The sequence below is a fragment of the Rattus norvegicus genome, chromosome 6 (genome assembly GCF_021556685.1).
Source record: "Rattus norvegicus strain SHRSP/BbbUtx chromosome 6, alternate assembly SHRSP_T2T, whole genome shotgun sequence".
Classification (NCBI taxonomy): domain Eukaryota; kingdom Metazoa; phylum Chordata; class Mammalia; order Rodentia; family Muridae; genus Rattus; species Rattus norvegicus.
Window position 1 is genome coordinate 78973563 of NC_141539.1, and position 19242 is coordinate 78992804.

The 19242-nt window shown below is 40.8% G+C and overlaps 1 protein-coding gene and 1 long non-coding RNA gene across 5 annotated transcripts in view; both read left to right on the top strand.

The window, feature by feature from the left end:
• Positions 1–11797, top strand: part of Srp54a (signal recognition particle 54A) — a 37740-nt gene extending 25943 nt beyond the window's left edge. For 2 of the 4 annotated variants that reach the window (XM_087552083.1, NM_053871.1), the window contains 3 exon segments: positions 6358–6528; positions 8962–9057; positions 11319–11797. In XM_087552083.1, the coding sequence (XP_087408209.1) occupies positions 6358–6528; positions 8962–9057; positions 11319–11410 (359 nt within the window). In that variant the 3' untranslated portion in view covers positions 11411–11797. 4 annotated transcript variants of the gene reach the window in all.
• Positions 11798–13944: 2147 nt separating this feature from the next.
• Positions 13945–16867, top strand: LOC148005250 (uncharacterized). Its single transcript, XR_015623037.1, has 2 exons — positions 13945–14472; positions 15751–16867. It is a non-coding gene; the product is annotated as an uncharacterized LOC148005250 (long non-coding RNA).
• The last annotated feature ends 2375 nt before the right edge of the window (positions 16868–19242 follow it).

The window sequence follows — 19242 nt, forward strand, 5'->3', positions numbered from 1 at the left end:
CTTGGGGCAGCGAATTAGCATCAAAATACAGATAACTCCAGGGGAAACCACAGTATTTCCCCCTTTTTGTCCAGGTAAAGGCCTTTTCCCTTATATATAAATTGAGTACAATTATTACCATCCTACAATTTATAAAACATATACACTCAAAACCCAGTCCATCAACTTTGTCTATTAACTAAAGCACCTTGTCATCTATCCTAAAAGAGTATAATTTTATACCAGACTTACATCCTGGTTTGCGATCATATGCCATCTAAAAAACCACCCTTTCAAATTTATTATCTTTCTCAATGCTAAACAGCTTAGGTTGTCTATGAGACTACCAGTCTTCAACCACATCAGAAATCTGAGATATATCTATACACATAGGAAGCCTAACATGGCTTCCAGAACTGAGAGGTTGTAGAGACAAATCTCCACCAGCACAGTCCTCTGTTAGCAACATGTGAGTGCAAGTCTTCAGCCTTCTGGCCCAAAATCAACTGACAGACTGTTGAAATGAAGATTTTGAAGGGCTGATGACCCTGTCTTGGCAGGGCTTATCAGTCAATTATTCTGCATAGTTTGTCCTTTTCTGGACAGTATTCGTCTGCAGATGAAACAGGCAGTTTTGTCCAGTGGCTGCCCAGCCACAAATGTTCCTCATCTGGAGGTAGAGATGTTCACATTCTTCATTAAATCCGCCAAAAGGGAACTGTTAGGAGCAGATATGTCTCAACAAAAGATAAATAACTTTAAATCTCAAATTTTGGATTTCTGACGTTTTTGAAAAACATCTATCTATATAAGGTAATCTAGACTGTTGTCTTTGTATCCTAAATATTATCTTGAAAGTACTCTCACAAACTCAGAGCCATGAACTTGCTATTTGGCCCTTAACTCACATGTGTAATCAGCTCAGAAGCTTGTAATAACATCAAAGAAGGACTGGCTTTAAACCTTGTATTCTTATTTTTATTTTTTTTTCTTTTTTCTTTTTTTCGGAGCTGGGGACCGAACCCAGGGCCTTGCGCTTGCTAGGCAAGCACTCTACCACTGAGCTAAATCCCGAACCCCAACCTTGTACTTTTAAACTTTTTTTGACAAATAAATTCTATTCCAAAGCAAAGATATGATCCCAGCCTAGCTACCAAATGAGATTATGACTGTGTAACTCAATCTAGCTAATTCCTCCCTGTTAAATCACAACCATTTCTAAATTCCTCATAAAAACAACTTTAGAATAACCTCTTTCAGGCCCCCAAAAATCCAGGGAATTGGGGCGACGACTCCTCCATAACTTCTTCAAGCTGTACATCGGTGTTGAGATATCCTTGGGGGTAGGGGTAGGAAGATTGAAGCAAATGCTGTAGCCCATGTGTCCTGGCTGGACCCAGCTGAAAGTCCTTGAGACCAGGAATCCAAGTAGGCACACACTGCAAAATACAGCTCTCAAGACAAAAGTTTAAAATTGAGATATCTTTTTGTTTGATTCTCCTGAATCTAATGTTTCAGGCGGTCTACCTCTATCAAATCTGATCAGTATGACTCTGTGAGGTTTCCAGAGCCTAATTACACTTTTTAAAAACACAAAGACAAAATCTTTCTCCCAAAATACTGTGTTCCTTAGTCTGTAACCAGAAAAGCTTGTGTCTTGCACTCTCTCCCAGAGGACTAATATAACCATAAAACTCAAAGTCACACCCATTATAAAGATTGAACAATTTTTAAAAAAAAGGAAGTACTACACAATAGTGTTAAACAATGAGCCTGATAGGCTTTTGTACTCTGAACTATCAGGAAATAAACACAAAATTCCTGTTAAGAGAACCTGAGCTTCCTGTTGTGGTAAATAACAAAAGTAACCACAAACCCTCACTAGCCAGCATCAATGAGCCATATGGCCTTTAGCGGGGTAATTCATAAAACAAACTAAACACCTTCTATCAATTCTAATACTAATAAGCAACGTATCAAACCAGGACTTTAGCCCAAAATATATCCATCTGTTAAGCTCTCTACCCGGAGCCATAGATTTTATTTAGCCTTAATACCCTAAATATATATCTATCTGTTAAGGTCTCTACCTGGAGCCACAGATTTTTTTTTTTTCCTTTTCTTTTTTTGGAGCTGGGGACCGAACCCAGGGCCTCGCGCTTGCTAGGCAAGCGCTCTACCGCTGAGCTAAATTCCCCAACCCGGAGCCACAGATTTTTATTTAACCTTAATAACTTGTAAATATCACAATACTCTACTTGGAGTCAGTGACTAATTTTTCTCTAAGTTCCGAACCATGGATGAAAATCCCCACGTGATTCGGGTAATCTCTGTACTATCCTTAAAAATAAACGTAAACACCTTCTATCAATTCTAATACTAATAAGCAACTTAAAAATCAGGACTTTAGGGTTGGGGATTTAGCTCAGTGGTAGAGCGCTTGCCTAGGAAGCGCAAGGCCCTGGGTTCGGTCCCCAGCTCCAAAAAAAAGAACCAAAAAAAAAAAAATAATAATAATAAAAAATAAAGGCTTGTGCACCACCTTAAAGGGTCTTTAAAAAAGAAAAAAAATCAGGACTTTAGCCCAAAATATATCCATCTGTTAAGCTCTCTACCCAGAGCCACAGATTTTATTTAGCCTTAATAACTTCTATAATATATGTCTGCATTCACTCTGCCTGGTGATACAGACATTTATCACAACTCTCTATTTGGAGTCGGTGACTAATGTTTCCCTATCTAAGTTCCAAATCATGGATGAAAATCCCCATGTGATTCGGGTAATCTCTTTACTCTCTTCTTTCTAAAAACAAACTTAATCACCTTTTAATAATACCTGTCATTAAGAAGTAGCTTGTCGGTTCGGTCCCCAGCTCCGAAAAAAAGAACCAAAAAAAAAAAAAAAAAAAAAAAAGAAGTAGCTTGTCTAACTAGGATTTCAACCCAAAATTCTCATGGAGCCCACATTAAGGAATATGAGTATCCTGAAAGACTTTCTCATGTAATCGCTAACTCTCTGATCTGCCAATACTTTTCACACAGCAAGGGACCTACAGCCTGCCAGCACAGTTTGCTTTTGTGTTTGTTTGAAGTTCCCGCTTGAGACATCATGTGACTCAACATGGCGCTGGCCTCCTCTTACTTAGAAAACAAAACTTTCTCTCTACTCTTAGGATTACTAGTGAATTCTTGCCCATCACTTTGGTTTGCCATCTGTTGTAAAAATATATATATAAAAAAAAAAGCGCTGCTTTTTCCCCTGCCCCAAGTCTACACCAAAGTGCCCCCAAGATATCTGCTGGATATCTTTTTTTTTTTTGGTTCTTTTCTTCGGAGCTGGGGACCGAACCCAGGGCCTTGCGCTTCCTAGGTAAGCGCTCTACCACTGAGCTAAATCCCCAGCCCCATCTGCTGGATATCTTAATTCTCAGTCATCTTGGACTTGCCCTCACCTGTACTTTACAAATTCAATGGGGAGGTGGTTCTTGTGAAGTCACGTGAGTCCTGAGTATGTGACTAGGCCGCTGTCCTTTAAGCAGCAGAATTAGCATCAAAATACAGATAACTCAGGGGGTTGGGGATTTAGCTCAGTTGGTAGAGCCCTTGCCTAGGAAGCGCAAGGCCCTGGGTTCGGTCCCCAGCTCCGAAAAAAAGAACCAAAAAAAAAAAAAATACAGATAACTCCAGGGCAAACCACAACATAATTCTTTAAATGAGTTCCGAAGAAAGAGTTGTATGTTTTCATTATGTGGATACAAATAAATGGGAAAGTTACTATGGATTTTGAGAGAATCCAGGGTTTAAAAGAATTAAATGTTGGCCAGGCATGGCTGTACACTCCTTTTTCCAGGTATTTAAGAGGCAGAGGGGGCGGGTCTATTTGAGGCCAGCCTGGCCTGTATAGCAAGTTCTAGGCTAGCTAGGGATACATAATGAGATCCCATCTCAAAAATAATCAGGGGCTAGAGGGATGGCTTGGCAGTTAAGAGCACTGGCTGCTCTTTCATAGGTCCTATGTTCAATTCCCAGCACCCACATGGTGGCTCACAACCATCTATAACTGTAGTAGTCCCTTCGGATACAATACTCTCTTCTGGTGTGCAAATGTACATGCAGACAAAATACCCAAATACATAAATGCATCTTTTCTAAAAATCTATTTATAAATAAATAAACCCTGGTCTTCTGGAAAATGAGCCAGTGGTTTTAATCTCAGCTACTTCCCCACCTTGATTTTATTTTATTGAGATGGGTTTCTCTATGTATTCCTAGCTGACCTATAAACTGGCTTTGTAGTCCAAGCTGTCCTTGAACTCAGATTTGCCTGCCTCTGCCTCCCAAGTGCTAGAATTAAAGTCATAAATATACCCACTACCCAGCTTCCCCACCTACCCTGACTCCCAGTTTAAAAAGTTAGATACTTATTGGCGTGTAGTAGAGGGACTTGATAATACATGTATGGAGGTCAGAGGACATCTTCGGGAAGTTGGTTCTCTCTTCCCATGTGAATCTCAGGGCTTAGCAACAAGTACCTTTATCTAAGCCATCTGGGCTGCTTATTAAGGGATGCTAGGGATGTCATAAAGAGATGTTGGAATAGACTTATCGTAATAGACTTATAATCCTGTCACCCAAGAGGCCAACCTGAGATATAATGAGAAAGAGACTGAGATGTATTTTCTGTTGTTTGCATTTTAGTTTTGTTTATTTTGCTTTGTTTTGTTTATTTGTTTGGGGTTTTTGTTTGTTTTTGAGACAGTCACATTATAGAATTTTTCTTTTTCCCATTCCCTTTTGTCTTTCTTGAGACAAGGTTTACTGTGTAGCTCTCTCTGACCTGGAACTTAAGATCCTTTTGCCTCAACTTTCTGAATGCCTGTGCTACTGACTGTGTATAGCTCAAAGTAGATATCTTAACTGAAATCCACCTCATTCCTTACATTGCATACAAGTAAGGGCAGAACTCCACCTTATATTTATATTCCAAATGACCAAAAAGCTGAAGGGGACGCTGGAGTATAACTGCAAAAGGATTAGAATATTTCCAGGTGTAACTTCTCCATTACAGGAAATTGAAGACCTTCTCTGTTAATTACACACAGAGTCTGTCTTGCTTATGAGCTCTAAATGTGTGGAGTAGAAGTTGGCAGCTGTTTAGGGTAGGATGAAGGTGAGTGCGTCTGCTCTCTTTTTGAACTACGTTATGTTCTTGTGATATGTGGAGGACATGAAAGGACGCACATGTAAAATGCAGGGTGACAGGTGTAAAGTTTCAGAAGTGCTCAGATATTTTCCCTTTAAAGCCAGGTCGTACTATGTAGTCCTGTCTTGTCTAGAAGTTGCTGTGTAGTCCAAACTGGCTTCAAACTTACAGTGATCCTCCTGTCTCATGAATCCTGGGATTTATTAAATCTGTTTTGTGATTTGATCATTTATATGTATGTTGTTCTTTATACATGTTATAATGTACAGAGAAATAAAATATCTCTGTAAAATGAAACAAGCTGGGGAGAGGACTCATGGAGTGAGAATATTTGCTATGAAGCAAGAGGACTGAATTTCAAATCCTCAGAATCTATGCATGTCTGTATTCCGCTAACCCTTCTGCTGAGTTTTGGAGACAGGCGGATCCTTGGAGCTTGCTGACCAATCAGCCTACCCAAAACGTCAAGCTTCCCGTTCACTGAGAGATCCTATGCCAACAGATACATTTGGAGAGTACACATCTGTTCACACATATACGTCACACACACACACACACACACACACATACACACACACCCCTGCACCTATAGCACATATATGTCTCACACACACACACACACAGGTACCCATAACACATATATGTCACACACAAGCAGCCATAGCACATATATGGCACACACACCCCTGCACCTATAGCACATATATGGCACACACACACGCACACACACATAGAGCTGAGAGTTGGTGATATAGCTCAGTTGGTATAGTGCTAGCCTAGCATACAGGAGTCTCCACTGGAATCCAGTAGACAGGGTCTAGTATCAAACACTGCAATCCCAGCCCTCAAGAAACAGAAGCAGGAAGACCAGAAGTTCAGGGTCATCCTCAACTTCCTAGAGATTTTGAGGATCTATGATATATGAGATATATGAGGGATATATGAGATCCTGTATCTAAAACATAAAAAAATTAAAAGCCATCTGTAAAAGCCCGTTTGAATTTCCTTTGTTAGTCACTTTTTCCTTCTTCAGTCCCAAGTTTTGTCTCAAGTTTTGTCTTTATTCCTATTTTCTAATAAATATGCTTCCATTTTTAGGACAGAGGCAGAGTGCTTGGCTACTGTGATAATGAATGATAATTTTATGTGATGAAATTATTTGTCTTTGTCTGCAGAACTGGACAGTACAGATGGTGCCAAGGTTTTTAGTAAGCAACCAGGCAGAATCCAAAGAGTTGCCCGGGGATCAGGTGTGTCAACAAGAGATGTGCAAGAACTTCTCACACAGTATACCAAGTTTGCCCAGATGGTCAAAAAGATGGGAGGTATCAAAGGGCTTTTTAAAGGTGAGAGGAGAAAGAACAAAGTATCACCTAAAAGAACAAAGTTAAGAAATAAAATATTAAAGCCCAGTAGTCTCATACTGGAAAAGTGACTGCTGAATTTTGTGTCAAAGGGGTTGGGGCTTAGCTCTGTGGTAGGGCCTGCCTGGGTCCCTGGGTTCTGTCCCAGTACTAACGTTAACTCAATGTTAAAGTCAAGTACTACCATGATTAATCATGTGATACATGGTTTATCTCTTCAGAATCAAGATGGTAGACATTAATATTGAAAACTATTTTTATCAACATACATACCATAATTTAAAGAACATTAGAGTATAAAAAGACTGAAATCATTTTCTCTTCCTCAGAGAATTCCACAAATCCTATTGGAGACAACAATTGATATAACCACTGATCTTTTTCCCATATTGCCAAACATTCCTTAGAATATATTGATTAACTAGGTTGGGTATCTCATGTTTGTACTCCCAGAATTCTTGAGACAAGAGAAGCAGCAGGAATGTTGCTAGACTGGTCACCTAGTGAGTCCTAGTCTAGCCAGGGCTGCATACCTAGAACCAGCCAGAACAGCACCAGCCAAAATAAGAATGGTATATCTTATACACATGTGCTGTGTTTAACCACTCACTCCTACGCTTCCAGCAGTGTGTCTTTGTGCCTCTTGTTAGAGCCTTAAGTTGACTTGTCAGTTTCTAGGCCCTTCCGTAGAATTAGTTCTGTTCTCTTTGATGGAAGTATAGTAGACACTAGTATATTTTTTGTTTGTTTTGTTTGTGTTTTGAGACAGGGCTTTTCTGTCCTCTGTAGCCTATGTAACCCTAGCTGTCCTGGAACTCACCAAGATCTACCTGCCTCTGCCTCCCCAGCGCTGAGATTAAAAGTGTATGCCACCAAAGTACATTTTCTAGTGCAGTTTCTAGTTTTTTTTTTTTAAAGATTTATTTATTTATGTATTATATGAAAGTACACTGTAGCTGTCTTCAGACACACCAGAAGAGGGCATCAGATCTCATTACAGATGGTTGTGAGCCACCATGTGATTGCTGGGATTTGAACTCAGGACCTCTGGAAGAGCAGTCAATGTTCTTAACCACTGAGCCATCTCTCCAGCCCGTGCAGTTTCTAGTTTAATGGTCACTTTTTCTTTTTTAGTACATTTTCAGTTCTAATATTTTAAAGTTTTTTTTTTCCTTTGTATGTATAAATTGGCTTTCCATTGTGAATCACTTCTTCCCTGTTCAGGTCTCCCTATTGCTCTGTAATAACATCTTAACAGACTTGTTTTTCACCTTTAAATGTCATCCCGTTTTTCATTTGACTTTATTTCTATTTTCTAATGAGTTTCTATGTTTAGGGCTGGAGGTATAACTGAAAGGTAGAGTACTCAGCCAGCGTGCTTGAGGCTCTGAGACGCCTTGACCGCTAGTCCTCCATTTCCCCTCCAAAGTTACCATTTTCTTTCTTTCTTTTTTTTTTTTTTTGGAGCTGGGGAAAGTTACCATTTTCAAGTGGGCACAGTGCCTATAATCCCAGGATTTAGGAGGCAGGAGGATATTTTCAAGTTCAGAACCAGTTAGGGCTGCATAGTAATATTTGGCTACAAGGCTCTACATCTGCCCTCATTAGCTGCTGAATAAAGTCTTTTTGATAATAATTATGCATTTAACTTTAATGAAGTATCTTTTGGCAAACAGACACTATGTAGATAACCATTTTACTTGATTAGTAAAGGTCTTGTGTCCCCTGAATCATTTGAAATAATTGATATTTCTTTCCTGAATGGTCAGGGATACACCCAGGGCAACCCAAGAGCACCACATGCCCATGTGGTTCCATTTGGTCTTTTGGAGTTCTCTGAGCATACACATGCAGACACCAAGCTGTCTTACTGTATCATTTGGTACCTGCCATGTGGTGGTCCTCACAGCTTTCCTTCCTCACCATGGTCCCTAGCAGGGGCTGCCTAGCTTTGCTGCTTGTTGTACTATATAGTGTACAACTTGGGCTCTCAGGGGTGAGAAGGGAAGGAAGGTCTTTCTACCTTAGATTTCTGTTAAGCAGTTGCTGTTGGAGAACCCATTCAGTCCAGATTTGCTCAGAGTGGTTTATCACATTTATAACTAAAAATATCAGGGAAACATCACAACTATAAGAAAATACTTCTAGCCCAGTGTGGTGACTTATGCCTTTGATCTCATCACTCAGGAAGTAGAGGCAGGGGGAATTTCTGTCCAGTGTGACTTCTATAGTGAGTTTCAGGCCAACCAGGGCTAATGCAGTAGGAACAATGAAAAGCCCTTTAAATGATCCTTTATAGAGAGTTTCTTGTGGTTTTCATTTTTTAAAAAAAAATGTAATTGAGAAAAACATTAGTAAACTCTGCATGATATTTTACACTATACCATATACTAATTGAATGTTTTGTTTTATCAGGTGGTGATATGTCAAAGAATGTGAGTCAGTCACAGATGGCAAAATTAAATCAACAAATGGCCAAAATGATGGACCCACGAGTTCTTCATCACATGGGTAAATATAAAATTCTTGGTCAGTTGTAGCACACAGTTAAATATCCAATGGTTTGTAGTTTAACGGTAAGCGATCTGTAGTGATATATAAAACCTGTTTAAAAGACAAGTAGCTAGGACTGGAGAGATGGCTCAGCGGTTAAGAGCACTCACTGCTCTTCCAGAGGTCCTGAGTTCAATTCCCAGCAACCACATGGTGGCTCACAACCATCTTTAATGAGATCTGATGCCCTCTTCTGGTGTGTCTGAAGACAGCTACAGTGTACTCATAAAAATAAATAAATCTTGGGGTTGGGGATTTAGCTCAGTGGTAGAGCACTTGCCTAGCAAGCGCAAGGCCCTGGGTTCGGTCCCCAGCTCCGAAAAAAAAAAGAAAGGAGAAAAAAAAAATCTTAAAAAAAAAAAAAAAAGACAAGTAGCTGAAGGGAGGTGGCCATTTAAATCCCAACTCGAACTAATCATTCTAGAGAAGGAAGTTTCTTGAACAGTATGAAAAACCTTACAGAGAGAGAGAGAGAGAGAGAGAGAGAGAGAGAGAGAGAGAATATGTCTGCCTGTCTGTCTGTCTGTCTGTCTGTTGTACATGGTGTGAGTGTGTGCTCATGCTACAGTGTTCTTGTGCAGATCAAAGAACAAACTCCAGAGTCTTCTACCTTGCTGAAGCCGTGTCTTGTTTTTGCTGCTGCTCTGTGTAGTTCAGGCTAGCTGGCCCACAAGCCTGTCTCTTGCTGAGCGTTGAGATTACAGATGCACACTGCTACAGATAGCTTTCTAAGGGTTCTGGGAGCTAAATGGGGGTCATTAGGCTCAAGTAGCCAATACTTGACTCACTGAGCCAACTCCGTAGTTTATAAATAAGCTGAGGTTTTATTTTGTCTTCTGCTGCCTTGTGTCTGTGTGTCTGTGTGTCTGTGTGGCATATGCATGTGTATGCTAGTATAAGTACATGTGGAGACCAGACCAAGTGTCTTTCTCTCTTGTCCTCTGCCTTTTTAAAGATAGTGCCTCTAACTGAACTGACTTGGCGCTTGCTCTCTCAGCTGGGCTCCTGGCTGACCACTAAGCTCCAAGGACCCACGTGTCTCTTTGTTCTGCTCCTCACCTCCCAGGGTAGGGATAACAGAAGTGCTGGCTACCATTCCAGCTTTCATGCCCTGCTGGATGTCCAGATTCAGGTCCTCATGTCTGTGCAGCAATCAGGCACTCTACCTAAGCAGCCATCTGCCAAGCCCAGATTTTTCCTAGTTTTTAAAAATTATTTTATTTATTTACCTGGGGATTTGAGGAGGGGTTTGAGACAGAACTACGTAGCTTTGACTGCCCTCCCTGGATTGGTGTGAAGGCCAGCTTGATCCTCCTGCCTTTGCCTCCCAAATGCTAGGATTAAAGGTTCTGCCACTGTGTGTGGCCCATCAGGTGTGATTGAGGGCAAGCTGTTTCATTATCTTTGCTTCTGAGATGGGGGTGTCAGATGGTCTGGGCTAGCTGGATGTTGTTATATTTCTGAGTGTGACCTGGAGTTTCTGACTCCCCACCTCTATCTCCCAAGCTCTGGGATTATAGGTCTTGAGTTCTAGGGATTGAACCCAGAGCCTGGTGCAGTTTGGGCATGCATACTGGACAGACACTTTATCAGTGGAGCTACACCATCTTTCCTCAGGCTTCTTCACTGACCTCCCTAGTTTAGATTTGGATGTTGTAGAATTTTTGAAATCACATAAAATTTTGAACTCTAATTCCATTTTTACTGTGCAATCTTTGAAAAGTCCTTAAAACTTTCTAAACTTTCCAGTTGGAAAGGTTGTAGGCAACATTCATCTGTAGGTAATATTCATCAGGAGATTGTGACAAGAGAATGATCTAATTACTATATGTGACATAGTAAGGACTTAGTAAATGGTCAGTTCTTTTTTTCTGTAAGTCCTTTGAAGCACAGCCCCTACCCTGCACTAATCAGTTTTAAACTAATTCTAGTTACAAGAAGACTTGGTCTTGACAGAAAAAATGTTGTTTGGACTTCTTGATTGTAGACAGGAACTATTCCAAGATCTTTTTATGTTTTTCTTTATTCCTCATGGTAATTTCATGAAGCATATATTTCATGTTCTTAGATAAAAATAAATCGATAATTTAAATTTTGCATATTCTTAAAAGCTACTGACTTAATTGCTGAGTACTCCAGAAGTTAAGAGTACTTAGGCAGGAGTTGGAACCGGTTCAGAGTCTCCGGGTCACATGTGTGTTCTTCCCTTCTCCCTCCAGGTGGCATGGCCGGCCTTCAGTCGATGATGCGGCAGTTTCAGCAGGGTGCTGCTGGCAATATGAAAGGCATGATGGGATTCAATAACATGTAAAGAAGCCGCCTTACTAGAGACGGACATGGCTGATTATGTTATCCGCTGAGACCTCACAGTTTCTCTCCCACTTGCAGACGGGGAAGAAGAATTTCTTGCCTGTCTTGCCTTCATTCTTCTGTCTCACCTTTTCCTTGTCTTCCTTCCCTTCTCATGTTTGGGAGGAGTGACTGATTCTTGTGGAAGTCATCATTTCTGCTTTAAATCTATTAGTTCTCAACGTCATAACACTTCTTAAGTTAAACAAATCATGATGTAAAATTTTAGTACTTAAAGGTTTTTAATTGTCTCAAAGGCCAAGCATTACATTTATAAACAGTTGCGATCAGTAAATTACATGATATTGAAGAAAAGTGCTACAAAATAAACTTCAAGTGATAAGTTAAAGGGTTCGTTAACTTTCTTTATGGTTTGATGTGGTCAGCGTACCACCCAGAAAATAGACAAAAAGCCAGCAGGTACATTTAAAGGGAGATATGGTAGAATAATTTAATCATGAGTATTAGAAAATGTTATTTATTTTAGAATAAAATAACTTTATTACAAGAAACTTTAGCTTTGCCATTTAAAGTTGAAATCAAGACTTTGGTTACAATTCATAATGTATGATATTTTATATGAAACTTAAATTTCTTACATGCTTTGGAGACTCGTGATCCTTGATTGTTTTTAAAGCCATTTTTATGTTTCTTACATACAATTGAAAAGTGATGTGTTTTGATAATAGATAATACATACATTTGCTAATGGAAAGTAATATTAAATTATTAGACTACAGTATTACATATTAAAAATAATAAGACCATGGCAACATTGGTTGGGTTATTGATAACTATTGCTGCCTATGTCTGTCCTGGGATCTCAGATAAGTAAGCTTCAATTCCAGCAAAGCAAGCGTTAGCACTTGTGCCATAACACATGTGTGAAGGTCAGAGAACAACCCATTTTTTTTCTATTTTCTTTCTTTTTTGGTGTTTTTTGTTTGTTTGTTTGGTTGGTTTTTGTTTTGTTTTGTTTCTTTGAGTCATGGTCTCATTATAGCTCTGGTTACTTTTGGAGCTCACTATGTAGAACAGGCCGGCTTCAAACTCACAGAGCTTTGCCTTCCTCTGTCTCCTGAGTGTGTGATTAAAGGCACAAGTGACTATGTTGGGTTTCAGAGGACAACTGGCAGAAGTCAGTTCTCACTCCACCATGTGGGTATAGGGATTAAACTCAGCTCAGTCACACTTGGCACCAAGTGCCTTTACCCATAGAGCCATGTCACTGGCCACAGTGACAGAGAGAGAGAGAGAGAGAGAGAGAGAGAGAGAGAGAGGGGTGGGGGTGGGGGGGTTGAGTGCATTCTCCTCCATGCTAGTGTACACATTGTTGGAAGTCAAGACAACCTCAGGCGCTAGTCCTTGCCTTCTCCATTGTTTAAACAGGGTCTCTTGTTTGGGGCGTTCCATGTAGCCAGGCTAGCTGGCCTCCAAGCTCTTGGGATCCTCTGGTTTTCGCCTCCCATCTTGCTGTGGAAGCACTGGGGCTACATTGCTACCATGTCTGACTTTTGTTGGTTTTGGGAAAATGGCCTGGAACCCATGACAAATCTCTTGCTTTAGCCTCCTAAAGGCAGGAATTTTAGTAAATTTACCATTCTTAGAGAAGTATCCTCATAAAGAATGCAGTTGAGTTGGGCATGGTAGCACTTAGCAAATTCCACTATTTAAATAGAGGCTGAGGCAGGAAGATCATGATTTGGAAGCCAGCCTACGTTAGGTTGGCCCTGTCTTAAAAACATAAAATGCAACAAAATGCATCTGGTTCTGTGGTTTGCTAAGGGACAGATGTTTTAGCTAAGAATTGTTAGCAGAGGAGTAGGATTTCCCTAGTGGGCATTGTATGAATCCACGAGAAAATTACATATTTTGTGTCCTGCAAAAGTGGCATAGCAAGGTATAGCTATAGAATCTGAAACTAGAGAAAATGGCAATTAAACTGCACAGCACCTTTTCTGGGTATGCGTGTTAGTGATTTCTGTTTTCTGGATATTTTGTTCTGACTAAATAAAGATAAATGAGATGAACCTTTGGACATAGCATCCTGAATGTCTTCTGCATGAGTTTTGATAGTTTTATGTCTGATTTGAACTTTATTTTTCAGAAACTAAATGGTGACAAAGTTAAAAGATCATGATGCCCTAGTTTGGTGTATTGCTAGGGGTTCTCTAGAGTCACAAGACTATGGAATGAATCAGTAATTGATCAGTCCGACAAGGCTGGATGGCTCAGCTGGTCTTTTATATATGCTGGAATCCCAAATAAGTAGGATTCGATGCTGGTGAAAGAGTGGATGTGTCAGCAAGGTGAAGGACAAGCAGGCAAGGAGTGAAAGCTTCCTTCTGTGTTCTTATCCAGGCTTCTAGCAGTTTAAAGGTATATCTGTCTGCCTTAAAGTTTGAAATAAAGTTGTGTGTCCTCCCACCTGAAGATCTGGATCAAAGTCATGTGTCTCAAAGGCCTGCACTGTAAGTGCAGTCACCCACCTCAAACCAGTCAGAAAATCTCTCGGTGTGCCCACTATTTCTTGATTGACCATTCCAGGTGTAGTCAAGTTGACAACCAGAGCTAGCAATCACAGTTAGCTTTCAACTTGTATTCTTTTTCATGAACTTGAACTAATTGCCCTTTATTTTTTACCACTTTAAAAACTTATTTCTTAGATTTAAGCATCTGACAATTTTCCCAACTTCAGGCATTAGACACATCAAATATTGTATGGCACTTAATTGTTAAATTTTATTATAAAGTTGCTTAAATATATGCAAGCATAAAACAGCCTAGTTGCCTTAAACAAAGTGCTTGCATAGTTATAAAACAAAAACAAAATTAGGAATTAAATAGTAACAAACTCCAAAACTAAAAAGGGTGGATAACCATTTATTTAATTTTTAAAACTATTTTAGATTATAATATAACGTCATTTCCCTCTTTCATATTCTTCCTCCCATATACTCTCTCCCTTATTGTCTTTTAGATTCATGGACTCTCTTTAATTGCAACATACGTGTATGTGTGGAGGTGGGTTTATGTGTATTCTCAAATACATAAATATAATCTACTCAGTCTGTATAATGTTACATTCCACCACCTAAGGCTCAACGAGTGCTGACTATGCTATTGATAACCATCTGATTTGCTTTTCTCTGGGGGTGACTATCTCTTTCACTCAGCATTTCTTAGTTGCCTGTTGTGTTTTTGTGTAAGGGTGAAGCCTCAAGGACTTTCCTTTGTCCATGGCGTGTCTGTTGGTGGTGTCCTTGTTCAGGTCATTTTTAGGCAGCCATGTTGGTGAGCTTTTATGTGTATAGCGTCTGACATTTCTAGGAGACACAGTCGTAGGATGTTTTGTAGAACTATTATCCATCAGGATTGGATGCCTCAGCTCTGTTTTAATTGATTGTTCTTTCTGTAATGGTCTCTATCTGATATAAGGAGAAGTTTCTTTGATAGTTTCTCAGAAATCTATAGGTACAAGGAAAAATGTTTAGAATTTGGTTAGTTATGAAGGTTTAGTAAAATGACAGTTGTAGATTTCCCTCCAAGATCTGACTTTACTAACCCCTGGGTAAGTTGGCTAGGGTTCTAGTATCACGCATAATTTCCAGCCGAATTAGAGAACTGTTGGCTACCCCCAAGGTCTGTGTGCCACATACACATTCCATGTATGGTGGAGCAAATGCAGGGACATCTGAGGGCTCACATCTTGATCTGCAAGGAGGAGCAGGAAGACTGACACACTGGGGAAGGGAGGAGGCCTTTGAAACCTCAAAGCCTGCTTCTGGAATCAGCTCTAAGGACACCACACCTCCTAATCCTTCCCAAACAGTCCCACCAACTGGGACCAGATGTTAAAGAACAGGAGCCTATGGTCATTGTCATTCAGGTAGGTCTTCTGGGAAAGCAGCAAGTGCCTTTAACCAATACCATTCTTCAGTCCCCAAATTCATTTTCTTTAAATTTTGCTCTAAGTTCCAATTACAGTGTTTTGAACGTCATAGTATTTAATCAAAGTCATCTTAATACCTCTGCTTTTGGACTGAAAGTTACTGGTATGATTAATTGGCATCTCGGTTGCTAAGAGATTAGCTTCAACTTTAGCTCTAGATGAATCGTCTAGCTTGTGGCATAATATTGTAGTAGTTAGGTGATGTCTTAGGGTTTTACTGTTGTGAAGACACACCATGACCAATACAACCCCTTTTTTCTCCATAAATGAGACCACCTCTTTTACTTGAAAATTTTCTTTATGCCTGAAAATCAGCAAAAATATGTTGTCATATTTCTCTTGGGCTTCAGTTGCAGGGCTGGGAATGGACTTCACACACACGCCAGGCAAGGCAAGCTCTACCACTGAGCTTATGTCCCCCAGCCTTGGGATGAAAACACCACCTTGAGAAAAGTTCTACTTAAGGGATAACCTGAAAGGTAACTCCAGATAAACACATGTACACAGATACAACTGCACGCACAGTGTGCAAAAGCCACCAGAAGATCATGTTCAATGAATACTACTGATTTCCAGTTTTGTTTGGCTTCATTTTCTTACACTGTGGGTAGATCCAAATTTACCCTTATAGCTCTGGGTGCACCGTTTTAGTTTCAAGGTCAAGAATGTAAGAGGACGTGTGCAGTCTTCCTCCATGTTACGACTTCTTTAACCGACAGTGTGAAAGACATGATCTTTGGCATGTGGCTTTGTCGCCTGTTTCCATTTAGTTGTGCTATGACAGTTTGGAAATGGCTATAAATGCATGAACAACTGGAATTTCTTTGATATTTTGCTTTGTATGGTGGATTTATAATGAATTGCTCTCCAACTTCGCCTGTTAAGAATCTGCTGTTTGATGATGGCTCAGTAGTTAAGAACTTTGACTGGTCTTCCTGAGGACCTGGATCCAATTCCCAGTACCACATGGCAGCTCACAACTGTCTGTATCGACAATTCCAGGAGATCTGGCACCTTCACAGATAAGCATGCATACAAAACACCAATGCATATAATTTTTTTTTGAAAATTGCTGTTTTTAGAAAATTATTTATAGTTTATAAAAATATAGCTTACATTTTGAATTTTCAATAACCATGGTACTTGTAAACCATGAAAATTATTCCGATTTAGCAGTGAAAATAGATACCTACATTTTAATAATGGCGATTGTTGATTGCCCCTCATGCCAGTAAGAAGGACGAGATATTTGAATACATACAGTGCAGAACTGTGTTGTTTATAAGACCGATTCACAAAACTTAACAATTGGCTATTTTCATTCATCACAGTCTGATGTGTTAGACTATTTCATTGTTTTGCTTATGCCACTGTATTGAATTACATCATATCATAACTTGTTAACTTCAAGCAATTTGATTTCTTTGTATTCATAACAATTTTTTAGTAAAGATGGATTTTAAGGAATTGGTCCTAAAGTATTATTTTTAGATTGTCATAAGGATAGAAAGTGTACAAGAATATTAGGCTGAGAGTAAGGAAAAGAACGAGTGCCCTGTAAGGAAGCTAACTAAGGTCTGGGCCTGCTGCTGCCATCCTGAATAACACATGTCATGAAACGTTAGGGAATGTTTCTGAATTGTGACTTCTATGAAAATACAATTTAAATCTATCAAAGCAGCCAGACTTGGAATCCCAAGGCTGAGAGGCAGGTTTACATATGGGGAAGAAGAAAAAAAAAAAAAAAAAGCACTTGTGGAAAGCTGAGAAGGAAGTGCGGTCTCTGAAAGCACCACTCCTGCTGCGTGTCCCATTCCTCACAAAATGGCGTGTGAATTAAAAGCCCAACAGGTGAATTTTGCTTAGTATGTTGGGAAATAGGGATCTTTTATTTATTTTAGGACTGTGTGTGTCAGAAAACATGTTTAAAGAGGAATGGGGTGTAGTCCCTAAGGACAGCACCACAAAATCTGTTAAAGTGGTGGCCAGCCCCCCTCTTCCCTCTCCAGCCTATGGGAGAGGTGACTATAGGAGAGGAACTATCCAAAAATGGCTGCTCCTGACAAAATGGAGGCAGGGAGATGTCTCAGGCTGCAGCCTTCACAGGAGCTGTCCAGGACAGTTTTCCTGCCTCAGCCTACTGCTGTCATGAGGAGCTGTTCACAGTGGCAACACCTTTCCTGCCTCAGCCTACAGCCTTGGTGAAACATGGCTGCAGGAGCTGTCCCATAGGAGCTGTCCCACAGTGGCAGCACCTCCTCTCCAAGTCCCACAGCAGCCCCACAGAGATGGCATCTTAGCAAAAGCCAGCTGCAGCCAGGAAGGGCTTCCCATCCTAATTCGTGGGCCCGATGCAGGGAAAAGGGGGTGAAAAAAGCTGCCAATCCCTGAGCTCCCCAAACTCAGGACTTGAAATACTACCAATCCTCAATCTGGAAATCTCTGCACTGTAAAGCTCCACCCCCTAAGAAATCCTATATAAGCTCTGCCCTTTGTCCAGTTTCTTGTTGTTCATTCCCAGGAGCAGAGGGCAGGCATCCTTGGATTTGTTCCTCCACACCCTGGATCCTCCAATAAATTTCTTTCATGAGATTTCCTGCTCAGTGTGACTCTCTAAAGAAGCCAAGTAGAAAGTCAAGAGAAGAAGCAAAGAGGGAGCAGGGCTGAGGCTCCTGCCTCCCCTAGGAGCTGCAATGCGACTGACTGCTGTGGAAGCCTCCTCCCAGAGCTATGTGATTCCTGAGTTCGTGTGTCTTAGGATGCCCTTTTCTTGGGACACCATCCCCCCTCAAAGCTGTATGGTTCCTGAGCTCCTGTGTCCCAGGATGCCCTTCCACCCGGATACCTTCTGACCTCAGAGCTGTGTGGTTCCTGGGCTCCTGTGTCCCAGGATGCCCTTCCACCCGGATACCTTCTGACCTCAGAGCTGTGTGGTTCCTGGGCTCCTGTGTCCCAGGATGCCCTTCCATCTGAACAGAAACACTTAAACAGGTGACTTTGGATCATCACACTTATTTGGCTGAAATAATGTGTATTATTTTTACAAATATTCTTTTAGACAGTCTCATGTAGCCTAAGATAGCCTCAGATTCACTATGTATGGAGGTAGGAGGTGTCCTCTGAACGCGCGCGCGCGCACACAGACACACAGCCTCTTTCTCAGGAGTACTGTGACTACAGACTACAGGTGTGGGCCACCAGGCTGGCCTGTATTTTCTATATTGTCTTTCTATTATTGAAGATCTTTGTGTTAATAAAAGGCTATTTACCTGGAAGTGCTCTGACTAAGCACAATGTTGAAGTCATGAAATAATACCTCAGCGTCATTGTGGCACTTGCTTCAAATCCCAACACACATTCTCTATGTAGGGAGTTTTTAATGCCAGCCTGGGGTACATGAGACTTTGTCTCAAAAGAAAACCAGGAAATCTTGAAGTAATTATTGCGGCTATGACTTCTTTAATTTGGTTAAACGCTAGAAAAAAATAAAGTCTGGGGGTCCCCGGACACTCAGTCCTATAATAAATAAAATCCCCATTCCCCAGCATACTGTAAGCCAAGTTCACCTTTGGGTCTTTATTTCAAGGGCATTTCCTGAGAAATGGAACACGTAACATGAGCGGTGAGTTTTAGAGCTCCAGAGCCCGCACCGCGCCTCCATCTCAGCTTTCGACTTGAATGCAATTCTGGTTTTACCTGCTAGGAACCGGTGTGGTAGGTCTCAGCCCCAGACTGGGCCCTGCGCAGCCCGCGTGATTATCCGGCGCAGGTAGGGCGGTACCTGCGGAGGCCACGCCCCCGGGCCCGCGGAAGCGGCGAAGACCCCGCCCCGCCCCGCCAGC